Source organism: Chelonoidis abingdonii, chromosome 2, assembly GCF_003597395.2.
Source record: "Chelonoidis abingdonii isolate Lonesome George chromosome 2, CheloAbing_2.0, whole genome shotgun sequence".
In the NCBI taxonomy this organism is placed as follows: Eukaryota; Metazoa; Chordata; order Testudines; family Testudinidae; genus Chelonoidis; species Chelonoidis abingdonii.
Window position 1 is genome coordinate 301,919,897 of NC_133770.1, and position 13,575 is coordinate 301,933,471.

Consider the following 13,575-nt stretch of genomic DNA (forward strand, 5'->3'; position numbering starts at 1 on the left):
GCCAAGTGGCAGATGGGGAGAGCCAGCATTGCTGTCCTAACCCCCCACCCCTCACTTGCAGTGTATTCAGAATTGGACTGCTCCCCCGTTGCAGAGCAGCACCATTCCTAACCTGTAAGCTCCCTGAGGCTGGATCATTTATTTCCCAGGTCAGGACCCAGCCCAAGGACGGAGGCCTGGGGGCACTGCCAACACCAGCTATGAACCACCCCCACCACGCTGGCCAAAGGCTTTTCTTGTTATTTTATTACAAAGATGAATAGTCCCAGCATGCACTTGCCTTTCCAACCCCTGTACATTCCCCCAGCCCAGTCCGCTGGGGGCCTGGCCCACCTGTATACAGCAGAGGAGTGTGCTAACCAGCGTGCCCCAGCCCCCTCCTCTCCCAGTGCTGGGGGAGGCCTGTCCAGCCCATGGCTGAGGAAGAGCGGGGAGCACCCTCTGCTCCCCCACACACACATAGACTCAAGGGGACCGGTGTCTTCAGTGGCGCCCTGCCATGCTGCCTCCTCCCAGCCATCTGCCTTCTGGCTGTGGGAACAAGCAGGGCCAAAGCATCCCTGCTCCCATGCAGGCAGCCCAGTGCCCTGTGCCTCCCTCCCCCTGCACCAGCTAGCAGGTGCTCCCCTAAGGCAAAGGTCCCAGTGTGCAATGCCCAGGGACAGCTGAGTTCAGTGGAGCACAGGCAGAGGGCATCCCAGGCCACCCTCCTGCTCTGGGACCATTATGGCTCCGCCTTCCCCAAGGAGGCCACTGAGCACAAGGAAGGGGGACTAACTCCTGCTGCAGGCCCCAGAACAACCCAAGGCTCCACCCTGAGAACATGGGATGGCTCCAGGGCAGGTCCCAGATCCTGGGATCCAGTGGCCAGGCGGGGGCCACTCCCCTCTCCCAGGAGATGTGGGGTGAGGCAGAGGGGCCCGGCTACTTCCAGAAGAGCACGTTCCAGAGCAGCAGCCAGCAGGGGTAGACAAAGAGGGCGATGAAGGGGAAGACGATGGAGCCGTAGAGGTAGTGGTCCAGCAGGCCCTCAGACACAGCCTGCAGGAAGAGCTGCCAGCACTCCAGTGCCGAGATGGGGTACTCGATCAGCTCCTGGTACAGGACGATGCTGAGCAGGAGGGTGACAGCTGGTGTGACCAGGACCAGCAGCACTGCATACAGATACCTGGGAGACACACGCAGGCAGGGATCAGATTGGGGCAGCCTGCAGTGCACCAGCCAGCAGGGCCGGGCCGAAAAGGGAAAAATCCCAGTACTCCTGTGTCACTCCCTATAGCACCCCTGCTGGGGGAGGCTGGGGCTGGAGTAGATGGGAGCTCCCCCCACAGCCAGTGCTCCGGCCCCACTCCCTACAGCGCCCCCAACTGAGAGAGGCTGGGGCTAGAGTGGCCAGGAGCTCCCCCACAACAGCCAGCGCTCCTGCCCCGTTCCCTACAGCGCCCCCTGCTGGGAGAGGCTGGGGGTAGAGTGGCCAGGAACTCCCCCACAACTCCCAGTACTCCTGCCCTACTCCCCCAAGCAGGGGATGCTATGAGAGGCTGGAGTAGCTGGGAGCTCCTGCCCCGCTCCCCACAGCGCCCCCTGCTGGGAGAGGCTGTGGCAGAGGGATGACTAATGATATTGTCAATGAGACCCCTGTGGGCCTGGTCCCTGGTGGGGGAGGGGATTTCCAGCCTATCCCTTGGACTGGTTGTTGGCTCTCAAGGCACCCTGCCTGTAGCCAAACAAGGATCCTGCCACCTGCAGAGCGAGCCCACCTAGGAAGCAACTGGCCACGGAGCCCCTGCCACTCATGGGCAGGCCTGGCTCAGGTGACCTTGAGCTGCCTCACTGGATGCCACGGGAAAAGGGCAGGTGCCACTTACTTGGGGCCTTTCGGCTGGATGATGGCTGCAACGGGCACCATGGTGACAGCCAGCAGGAAGCCCAGGGAGAAGTTAATGAGGGTGATGCAGCCCAGCAGCATGGCCAGGTAAAGCAGAGAGAGAAGCTTCAGGGTCATCCAGCTGCGTTCACTCCCACAGCCAGTCAGCACCCTGCAGAGCAGAGAAATGGCTGTCAGGTCCCATGGATACCAGCCTAGCCCCTGCTCTGACCAGGGCTGAGAAACAGCAGAGAACCAATCACCATCACCATTTTCTATAGCACCCTGTGAGACAAAGTGAGGCTGTTCTTAAGGTTTCCTTTGAATACTGTGTGGGTGACTCAGTTTCTGGCTGACACACTGTCTCCTGGCAACTAATGGCCTGGGCCCTTCCCCCCTGCAAGGGGATACTAAAGGTGTGGGAGAACAAAGAGGTCAGGTGACCTCCTGGCCTGGGAAAGGAACTCAGCAGAGAAGGAGGGGCTAGAGGGGGTTTTTAAGGGGGCTCAGTTTCTGGCTGGGGATGGGAAGTGAGGGCAGACGGGGTTGTCTGTCTTACTGCCCCTCAGAATGGACCCGGCTGAGGGGTCCCGTTCTCTGTACCTACAAGCTCCGTTTTAGACCGTGTTCCTGCCATATAATAAAACTCTGTTTTACTGGCTGGCTGAGAGTCACGTCTGACTGTGAAGTGGGGGTGCAGGATCCTGTGGGCTTCCCCAGGACCCTGCCTGGGTGGACTCGCTGTGGGAAGCGCACGAAGGGGCAGAGGATGCTGAATGCTCCAAGGTCAGACCCAGGAAGCTGAAGCCGTGTGAGCTTCTTGCCCTGAAGACAGTCTGCTCCAAGGGAGAGGAGGCTCCCCAAAGTCCTGACTGGCTTTGCGGGGAGCGGTTCCAGAGCATCGCCCGGGGACTCAGTGACACCCTGTGACAGTCTATGTTCACCCTTTTTACACAATTCTGTGGATTCTGTACAAAGCATGTCTTGTGAGGTATGCTGAAAACTCATAATATGCTGATCATTATTGTCCCGGTAAAAGATGTGTGGCAACATTGTAGGTAAAGTTCACAGAATCATGGGATTGGAAGGGACTGGAGGAGGTCAGCTAGTCCAGTCTCCTGCACTCATGGCAGGACTGAGTATTATCTAGACCATCCCTGACAGGTGTTTGTCTAACCTGCTCTTAGGCCTTGTCTACACTAAAGGGAAAAGTCGATCTAAGCTATGCAATTTGAGTTACGTGAATAGCGTAACTCAATTCGATGTAGTTTAGATCTACTTACTGCGGGGTCCACACTACATAACATCGACAAGAGACCCTCTCCCGTCGACTCCCTTACTCTTCTCGGTTAGACGGAGTACAGGAGTCAATGGGAGAGCGATCGGCAGTCGATTTAGTGGGCCTTCACTAGACCTGCTAAATCAACCACTGATGCATTGATTGCCGCAGCATTGATCCTCGGGTGAGTGTAGACAAGTCTTTAAAAATCTCCAATGACAGAGATTCCACAACCTCCCTAGACAATTTATTCCCGTGCTTAACCACCCTGACAAGAAGTTTTTCCTAATGTCCAGCAAAAACCTCCCTTGCTGCAATTTAACAACCTTTTATGTTCTTGAAAACTGTTATGTCCCTCCTCAGTCTTCTCTTCTCCAGACTAAACAAACTCATTTTTTTCAGTCTTCCCACACAGGTCATGTTTTCTAGACCTTTAATCACTTTTATTATCATTCTTTGAACTTTCTCCAATTTGTCCACATCTTTCCTGAAATGTGACACCCAGAACTGGACACAATACTCCAGTTGAGCCCTAATCAGCGAGGAATAGAGCGGAAGAATTACTTTTTGTGTCTTGCTTACAATGCTCCTGGTAATACAGCCCAAAATGGTGTTTACTTTTTTTTGTAACAGTGTTACACTGTTGATTCATATTTAGTTTGAGATCCACTATGACCCCCAGATCCCTTTCTGCAGTACTTCTTCCCACACAATCATTTATATAAAGTCCAATTATAAAATTCTGCTGTATGACATTGCTGAGACAAGCTCCAAATTTTAAAAAGCAGGCATAAACCAGTTCCTCAAAGATAAAAGGCCAACTGACGCCTCAGCCAGGTGTTGTCAAAATCCAATGGACTATTACCTGGCTTAGCGGCCATTCTTCGTCAGGAAAAAGGGTGTGAGCGAGAAATTTACATCTTGGCGCACACACAGCTGGAAGCTCCCATCCCAGGGACTTTGCCACCTGGACCCCAGCTGGAGATGATTCTCAAAGAAGAGAATTGCTATAAGAAAGGGGAGCAAACTCCCCAGATTATCTCTCCCTTCATCTCTACTCACAGCATCAACACTTGAAAGACAAAGGAAGCATCATTGGCCTGGAAAGAGATCCTGGCTGTAAGACTGCTGGAACACATGGTGACAGAAACCCACAGCTTGCTAAATTAGATCTCTTTTACTTCTTTGTAATCAATTCTGACTTCTATCCCTCATTACTTGTAATCACTTAACATCTTTCTGTAGTTAATAACTTTGTGTTATTGTTTTATCTAAACCAGTGTGTGCTTGGACTGAAGTGTCTGGGGTAGTCCATTTGAGATCGCAGGATTTGTGCACATCATTTTCTGTTAGTGAAATGACGGACTTTCTATGCGCTTCTGTTGTCTAGGACTAAAGAGTTGGGCAGTACAAGATGCACATTTGTGCAGAAAGTCTGGGACTGGGAATTTGTTAGTGTTGTTCTGTTATATAATTCAGGAGTGGCTGGCTAGAGCACTCACATAACTCAGCGGGGAGGGAGTTACATGCTGGAGGCTGTGTGGGCAGACCAGGAGTGGCGGTGTAAAAGGCACTCCAGGTTGGAGAACTAAGGGGACACAGATGTTCAGCAGTCCAGACTGTACCTGGGAGAATGTCATAGCGCCCCCTGCTCGGACAGGAGTAGATGGGAACGTCCCCACAGCCAGTGCCCTGCCCCGCTCCCCGCAGTGCTCCCTGCTGGGGAGAGAGCTCTAGCGTCATCGTGCATGTGTATTAGGCGTGTTTGTGTTCCTATTGGCTTGCTGACTTCACCCAAGAGCACAACCTGCTGCTGGCCCTGGGTGAGTGACGGATCTTGTCATGTCTCTCTGCCTCGCCTCCCGGGATCCGCTCGTACCTGTGTGTGTTGTGTGGCAGCGCCAGTCCAGCCACATAGATGGCAATGACCGTCAGCACCACAGCCTCCGACTCCGAGACGGGGAAGTGCTGGGTGGCCACATGCTGGCCCAGCACAGGCAGGAAGTAGAGGGTGAGGCCCATGGCATGGCAGATCAGCAGAGGTGGCACCAGGGTGAGCAGGCCAGGACGTGACTCCTGCAGGGCAGGGAAGGGAGGAAGCTAAGCAGGGGCAGCTGAACCAGGGCCAGAGCCAACCCCATCAGGCCTTACCCCTGGGGGAATCCCAGCTGCTGGGGGAAGGAGGACCCCAAATCTGCCTCCCTGTTCCAGGGAAAGGGCCCTGGGCAGCTTCAAGCCCAACCTGAGCCCCTGGGGCTCCAAGGGGCAGGGGCTGTGCTGGGGAGGGTTACACAGCAGGGCAGCCCAGTGGGGTGGTTGCTTGGCTTGGGAGCTCCCTGCCCTGCCCCAGATGCCCGGGGAAGGTCCCTGGTCCCTATCCATGCAGGGTGATGAGGGTAAAGATTGGGAGGCGGTCGCATACTATGGTAGTAGGCACCACAGACGTCCCTTAGACCCCACTGAGAGACCCACGGCAGGGAGAGCCCACAGGGGATGGGGGTGGAAGGCAGTAGCTACCCTTGGGCCTGGAGAGCTCCAGGAGTGGCTGGGGCAGGGCCCTGCGACCCCTCACCTCAGCGGCAGCGTGGGCAGCACTCCGATCTCCATCGCAGACCTGCTCCTCAGGGCCCACATCGCATTTACTCAGCTTCATCCACAGGTCAAGGGCGTGGGGCAGAGTCAAGGAAACCAACTACACAGCAGCCCTACCCACCAGGCCCCCTCACCGACTCCCATCTGGCCACAGGCAGATCCCCACTTCCCAGAGCCAGGTGCAGCCCCTGCCTCCCAGAGCAAGCTCCTCTCGGGGACCCAGGCTGGGGCACTGCACAGTGGGGAGGGGTACCCTTCGGCCAGCATGGGGAACGTGCCCCTTCCCCCCCATCAGGCAGGGCTGTGCAGTTCAGTGGCCATGTGGAAAACTCCGGCTCCTCCCCAACCTGGGTCTGAGCAGAGACTCCGCCTGCCCCCTGTCCTCCTAGGCCTGGCCCTGCTGCAGCCCAGAGCCCTCCCCTCGCAGCTGTGGCTCTGAGCTGTGGCTCTGGGGATATTTTGAGCACGAGGATGAGGATGAGGAAGCCAAAGGCCGGCATGTAGACACCGATGGAGACAAAGCGCGCGAGCGAGGGCAGCAGGTAGAAGAAGTAGGACTGGTGCAGGCGCTCCAGCAGGTTGTTCAGCTTGCGGAACATCCCCTCCAGCGTCCTGCGGGGCAGGATCCTCAGCAGGGGCAAATGCTGGCACCGTCCTTGCCCGGGGGTGGCAGCGAGGGAGAATGGGGGGCACAGCCTCTCAGCCCCATCCCGGCCGGTCCCCCCACTGAGTTAGACAAGCATTCCCCTAGGCTCCGGCTCTGCCACGAGCCCTCAAATCCTGACCCGCAGACCCCCTGCCAGCCCAATCCTGGGCTCCCCTCCATCCCCCAACTCAGCTGGTGCTCCTCAGTCCTGACCTGCAGCCCCCTGCCAGCCCAGTCCAGCCCGGCTCTCGCATGCTGGGGGAGCAGGGGGCCCTGCCCGCAGGGGCGTTACTCACTTGCCCACGGTGCCCATGTCGTACTTGTACTGCCGGAAGCTATTGATGCCGCGCACGGTGATGGCCTCGATGTGGTAGCGCAGGAAGAGGCCGTGGTCGCCCTGTGGCCGGCCGGAGCCCTGCTTCAGCACCATGAGCAGCAGGGTCTGCAGGCTGTGCACGTAGGCCGGCAGCGTGTCCCAGTCCGTGCGCTGCAGCTGAAGGGCAGAGACATCAGGGGCTGCTCCGGCCCCCCCATGCAGTCCTCCCCCCACTGACAGCTGGGGAGCCTGGCTGGGGCCACGAGAGCCCCTTGGGCGGGACTGGGGGGTGCAATCGGCAACAGCAGGGGAGGGGGCAGGTGGGGGACCGGAGAAACCAGCAGGGAGAGGAGTCCGGCTGGGAAAGCTCCCTCTCTCTCCCCGATCTCACTGTGCCCTTGATGGTGCTGCCCCCGCTTCCTTTGCCCTGATGGTGCCAGGCTTCCCGCCCCCCTCACCTTGACATGGATGGTGCCGTGTCTCCCTGCCAATCGACATGGATGGTACTGGGCTCTCTCCCCACCTTGCCATGGATGGTGCCCACCGCCCCCGCTCTCACCTTGCCTGGGATGGTGCCTCGGCCCCCTCCTCGCCCCCCCCCGCTCCACTGCCCGGGAATGGTGCCGCTCCCTGCCCTCACCTGCCCTGATGGTGGGCCCCTTCCCCCCCACCGCTCTCACCTCCTTGTCTGGAGGTGCCGCCCCCCACCCGCTCCCCGACCTGCCCTGCCCTGGAGCGGTGCACAGCAGCCGTTCAATTTTCTGCAGAAGGCGTCAGGAAAGGTTGTACACAGGTCCAGATTGGGCCAGCCTGCGCCCGTTCCCAGCCCTCCAACGGCCACATCGAGCGGTGATTGAACGTCGCGCGCACCCACCGAGACAGGCTGCCTGGGAATGGCTTCCAGCCCGGCCCAGCATCCCGAGGAGAGCACCTCTGCCGGCACAGCAGTAGCTCAGACAGCAGCCTCTGGCACAGAACCTCACCCGCTGGGGGGCGGGAGAAGCTCAGGCCGGCCTCCCCAACTTGGTAACACCTCTGGGCAAGCTGTGCCCTGCTCAGTGAGCTGGGCTGCGACACACCAGAGGGGCGCTCCCAGGGTAGAGCCGGAGGCCTGGCACACAGTGCTGCGCCCTCAAGCCCAGGACCTGCTGTCCCCCACTTCCGCGCGCCCAGCCCAGCGAGCCTGCCTCCCTCCCCATGCTCCGCCCCACCTAGGCCCTGCCTGCCCCTATCAGCCCACCCTCAGCCCAGCCCAGGACCTGCCTGTCCCACTACCGCTGCGGCCCACAGCCCACAGCCCTGCCGTCCCTCCCCACCCACGTCTGCCCCAGACCTAGGCCCCTGCCTGCCCGCTCACCACCCTCAGGCCCCCACCAGGGCCCTGTCCGCCCCCCCGCTTCGCTGCGCCCCAGCCCACAGCCCTGCCTGCCCCCACCCCGCGCGCCGCAGCCCAGCCTCCTGCCCCCACCCCCGTCTGCCCAGCCCAGGCCTGCCTTCCGTCCTCCCACCCGATGGCGCTGCGCCCCAGCCAGGGCCCTGTGTCCATGGCCCCCGCTCCCACCGCACTGCTCCCCCACCCACGCTCCAACCCAAGGCTCTGCGCTGTCCGTCCCCCCCCCACTCCCACCCGCAGCTGTGCCCCCCAGCCCGACCCGCCTTCCGTCCCCCACCCCCCCCACTACCTCGCTGCGCCCCGCCACAGGACCTCTGCCTGTCCGTTCCCCCCCCCGCCCCGCTGCGCTCCGCCCCAGCCCAGGGCCCTGCCTGTCCCGTCCCCCACCGCACTGCGCTCCACCCACGGCCCGCCTCGCCTCCCTCCCCCCCGCTGCACCACCCTAGCCGCCCTGCATCCCCAGTCCACCCTGCAAGCTCCCAGACCAGGGCCTGCTTGTCCCCCTTCCCCGCGCTGCCCCACCCACACCGCCCAGCCCAGCCCAGGCCCTGCGCGCCCCCGCCCCCCCCCCCCTCCGAAGCCCCAGCCCCTGCCCCCACAGCTCCACTGGCCTCACCGGTGACGTTGACGTCATGGTAGGCCTCCAGCCAGGCCTCCATGCCAATCAGGTCATGCTCGTTCACTAGGAAGATGATGTCCTTGGCCCAGTAAATCTGACCTGCAAGCAGATGAGCACTGTCCACGTCAGTGAAGGCCAGGCCGGCTGTCCCCGGGGAGCAGTACGCACCACGGCGGGGCCCGTGTCAGAGGATGCAGGGGGGACTACAGCCGAGTCAGCCACATGGGGCGAGAGGCCCGAAGCAGCCCCAGAAGGAACCTGCCAGGTTCCTTCCCCGCTCAGCCCCCGGGGGTCTGTGAACAGGCAGAGGCCTCCATGCGCTGCACACTCCACAGATACCAGGGGGAGGGGCTGAGACATGAGAGTCTGATCTGAACAGCCTGACAGCCCCAGGAACCCCCTCTCACCGGGCCATGGGGCCTGATATAGGCCAGGGAACCCCCACGCCAGGCCACAAGGGTCTGATACAGCCCCAGGAACCCCCCTCACCGGGCCGGGGGGCCTGATATGGGCCAGGGAACCCCCTCGCCGGGCCACAGGGGTCCGATACAGCCCCAGGAAGCCCCCCTTGCTGGGCCGGGGGGCCTGATATGGGCCAGGGAACCCCCTTGCCGGGCCATGGGGGGCCCGATACAGCCCCAGGAACCCCCCCTTGCTGGGCCATAGGGGGCCCGATACAGCCCCAGGAAGCCCCTTTCACTGGGCCAGGAGGCCTGATATGGGCCAGGGAACCCCCTCGCCAGGGCCTGGAGAGTATGATGCAGCCCCAGGAACCCCACCGGACCCCTAAGACCACAAGACCCCGTCACTCGACCACAGAGAGGCCTAGCCCATGCACTGTTGAGCAGCAAGCCACTCTCAGGAGCACTTGAGCTAGCACCTCCCTGCCACTGCCACAGGCCCCATCCCCCAGCCATGTACTCACTCACCCCGGAAGTAGGAAGCCAAGGCCAGCATGAGCCCCACAGCCTGGCTGTTGTGCTGCCCCGTACTGCAGGGCACGCTCAGGACCAAGGACTCGGTGCTGGCTGCACGTGGCGCCCGCAGGATCCCGTACACATTTGTGCCCTTCACCATCTGCAGGGAGGGAACCAGGGCTCAGCGGGACAGTGGAACCAAGCCCCACCCACAAAAGAAGGGGCTTCTTCCCACCCCAGAGCCAAACACAGAGCCTGGTGTCTGCTGAGGAGGGAACCAGACTGGGGAGGGCAGGGGGCTGAGGAGCACCAACAGCTGGCGGCAGGGGGCAAGTCCATAGCAGGGGACTGCGGGTTGGGGTTGAGGGGCACCCTCAGAGCTGGAGCAGGGGGAGCCCAGCACCGGGATAGCAGAGGCTGTGGGATAGCAGAGGCTGTAGGTTGAGACTGGGTGCGGAGCTGCATGCAGCAAACTTGTCCAGTTTCTGCCTTTTACCCAGTGACCAGCCCTGGCCCCTCAAGTGCCATCAGCCCCTCGGTTTTGCTACACCTTTTCCGTGAGCAGACCTCCTGGATCAGCACACAGGGTATGGAGCTGAGGAAAGGCCAGAATCCTCCGAGAAGCCCCAGAGCTCTGTGGGGACGGGCCACCCCACGGGGCGTAGGGGCCACATCTGTCCCCTGGCACCAACCCCCAGCCCAGAGGGGAAACTCCCCAGCCCTCAGTGCCTGCAGCTCCCAGGGACCACAGTCCTGGCCTGGCACGTACGTATCTTTCGCGCATCTCGTCAGGGAAGGGCAGAGTGCGGGAGAAGGGCTGCTTATAAACCTCCAGGCCCAGGTTCCACATGGTCTTCTCCAGCCAGGCCACAGGGATCCCCCTGGGAAAGGAGACAGGAAGAGTGAGGGGCCGGAATGGGTTAGGGTTAGGCCCTAAGCCCAGCACACATAGCAATCCCCAGATGGCCCTTCTCAGAGCCCAGGGCCAGGCTCTATCCACCCACAGGCACGGACTCGCCCAGTGCTGCGTAGCACAGTGCCACTGCTCTACCCTCCAGACTGCACAAGGAGGGCAAACCGCAGGGCCCTGCAAAGCCACCCCCTCCATTAGCACCTAGAGACTACAACTCCCAGCATGCAGTTCACCTGCCTTGCGTACTGCATGTTGGGCGCTGGTAGGACACCCCTGGGTATTATAAAGGCAGCTGGCAACACAGCCCCCTCACGTAGCCATGAGGTGCCACCCTTCCTCCCTGCTGGCCCAGGGCCCTCAGAGAAGCACTTGGCCCGTACCCTGGCCAGGGACTCCCCCAACTGCTGGCCCAGGGCAAAGGGGCTTGAACTCACCCCACCTTCTTCCTGTGGCCAGCGAACTCGCGGGCGTAGGAGAGTGCCCTCTCGCCGAACACGAACTGCTCCTCCACCATGGTGGAGCCCATGGCGTTCTCCGACATATATGAGCGCAGGGTAAAGGGCGGGGAGGCCAAGCCCAGGAACCAGCCCAGCCCAGCCAGGTAGCTGAGGATGCTGCAGACAGGAGACACAAGGGAGTGAAGACCACAGGCTGCTCCCCTCCTCTCCCTACCCACTCCCTGCCCAGGCCCCATTGCCCCATGAGAGAAGGGGTCAGGTCTAACAGGAAGGTCCCAGAGCAGCACAGAAAGGGCGGATCTCAGCCCGGGAGGGCCACAGCTTTAACCCCCAGCTGGACCCCCTCGCCCGGCACTGCCACTCAGGCAACGCTGGCTCGACGCCTGCCCCGACTCTGGGCTCCTAGGGCGAGGAGGGCTGGGTCCAGGCTCTGCAGGAGACAGTGCCCCCACCCCCCACTGATGGGTGGCCCTGGGGGAGCGAATAAGATGGAAGGAAGGAGAGCGTGTGGGGATGGGAGGAAACAGAGACGCCTCCCCACGGAGCCCAGGAAGTCAGGGGCCGCATACTCACCAGAGCGGGGTGTTGAGGCGGAGGATGAGCCGGGACAGTGCCCGCCTGCGGTACGGGTCCGACAAGAGCCCCATGGCGGACAGCTGGGGCCCACGGGGTCACTGTAGAGAGAAGGGCAGCGTCTCCAGCTGACAGGGACCTGGGAGCCCCATCCTGCAGGCACGGCCCCCACCCTGCTCCATACAGCCACGGAGGGGTGAGGGTGCGACATGGCCAGCTGCCCTGCCTGGGCCAATACCCCTGCTCCCCGATCCTGACAGCCCCCCTGCCCCTCGCCAGGCACATACAGGGACAGCCCGGCACCGCCCCCCCCGATAGCCCCCCTGCACCCTCCCCACAGGGACAGCCCAGCACCACCTCCCCCGACAGCCCCCTCACCCTCCCACAGCCCGGCCCTGCATCCCCCACAGGGACAGCCAGCACCACCTCCCCTACAGCCCCCCGTGCCCCCCACAGGACAGCCCCAGCACCACCTCCCCCTACAGCCCCCTCCCCCCCGCAGGGACAAGCCAGCACCACCTCCCCTACAGCCCCTCCCCCCCGCAGGGACGCCGCAGCACCACCTCCCCCTACAGCCCCCTCCCCCGCAGGGACAGCCCGCACATCACACTCCCCCCCAGAGCCCCCTCCTCCCCCCGCATGGGACAGGCGGCCCGCCCCGGCCCCCCCAGGGAACCCAGCACCACCTCCCCCGACAGCCCCCCTGCACCCTCCCCACAGCCGGCCCTGCCATCCCCCCACAGGGACAGCCCAGCACCACTCCCCGACAGCCCCCCTGCATCCCCCCACAGGGACAGCCCGGCACCGCCCCCGAGCCCCCCTGCCCCCCCCCACAGGACGCCCGGCCCCCAGGACAGCCCGGCCCCGCCCGCGGGCATGGAGGAGCAGCCCCCCCGCGCTGTGCGGCTCCGCAGCCCGGGCCCGGTTAATGCAGCGGGGGGCACTGCCCTCGGAGCGGACGGAGGCCGGTTTCCCCCGCCGTGACAGCGCGCCGGGCGGGGTCCCTGGGCTCTCGCCGGCCGGGGCCCCGTTCTCCGGGCTCCCCCCGCCCCCACCCACGGCACTGCGGGGGCTCCGGCCGCTCATCCGCGCCGAGGGAATCACAGCCCAGAGCAATCGAGCTCAGAGCGGCCGGCGGCCCCGCCTCGCTGCGGGACAGCTCGGCAGAGCGCCGGGCCCGCGGGGGGGGGCGAGGGGCGGGCGCCTCAGCGCGTATGCAGATCTGGAGCGAGCAGAGCATTGTGGGACGGGAGCAGCGCTGAGAGGGCCGCGGATTCGGCCCCGGGCCCGGCTGGGGAGGGTGGGGCCGGCGCACGTGGGGGCAGCTCGCGCCACTGGGGGTCGCTGTGGGCGGGGTGCGGCGGCCCACCGTGGGCGAGAGCGTGGGCGAAGAGGGCGGGTGGGGCTGGGCTGAACCATTCGCACTTAGCTGGGAGGGGAAACACCGGATCGGACCAGGGGTGGGCTGTGAAGGGGGCTTCCCCGGGTGAGGCTCATCCATTGTGGGGTGGGCTGAGTCCTGCGATTTCCCCAAATGCAGGATTCACCGGGGGGGGGGGCTGCGTAGTCCCCTGGCGGTTCCCTGTTCACCCATGTGTGGTACGTTCCCCAAGCTCCAGGTAACCCCCAGAGCCCGACCTGCCCCGAGTGCTGGCGCGTTCCCATCCCAATGGCCATTGACCCTCGAGCTCTGTGTAACCCCCAAGCCGCCTGCCCTGAGTGCTGGGCGCGTTCCCCATTCCAATGGCCATTGACCCCTCGAGCTCTGTGAACCCCAGAGCCGCCTGCCCGAGTGTCTTGGGCGCGTCCCCTTCCCAATGGCCAATGACCCCGCGAGCTCTGTGTAACCCAGAGCCGCCTGCCCGAGTGCTGGCGCCGTTCCCATTCCATGGCCATTGACCCTCGAGCTCATGTAACCCCCAGAGCGCTGCCCCTGAGTGCTGGACGTTCCCCATCCCAATGGCCATTGACCCCTCGAGCTCCGTGTAACCCCCAAGCCGCC

General features: G+C 62.7%; 1 protein-coding gene across 1 annotated transcript; it reads right to left on the reverse strand.

Annotated features, from left to right (window-relative positions):
• Positions 1-227: 227 nt before the first annotated feature.
• Positions 228-12,865, reverse strand: GPAA1 (glycosylphosphatidylinositol anchor attachment 1). Its single transcript, XM_075063357.1, has 13 exons — positions 12,629-12,865; positions 11,574-11,674; positions 10,977-11,156; positions 10,399-10,510; positions 9,642-9,789; positions 8,710-8,811; positions 7,425-7,633; positions 6,681-6,877; positions 6,197-6,350; positions 5,719-5,814; positions 5,026-5,222; positions 1,869-2,039; positions 228-1,168 (listed from the first exon to the last, which is right to left on the reverse strand). The coding sequence occupies exons 2-13, from the start codon at positions 11,645-11,647 to the stop codon at positions 925-927; spliced, it is 1,884 nt and encodes a 627-aa protein (XP_074919458.1). The 5' UTR covers positions 11,648-11,674; positions 12,629-12,865; the 3' UTR covers positions 228-924.
• Between the last annotated feature and the right edge of the window lie 710 nt (positions 12,866-13,575).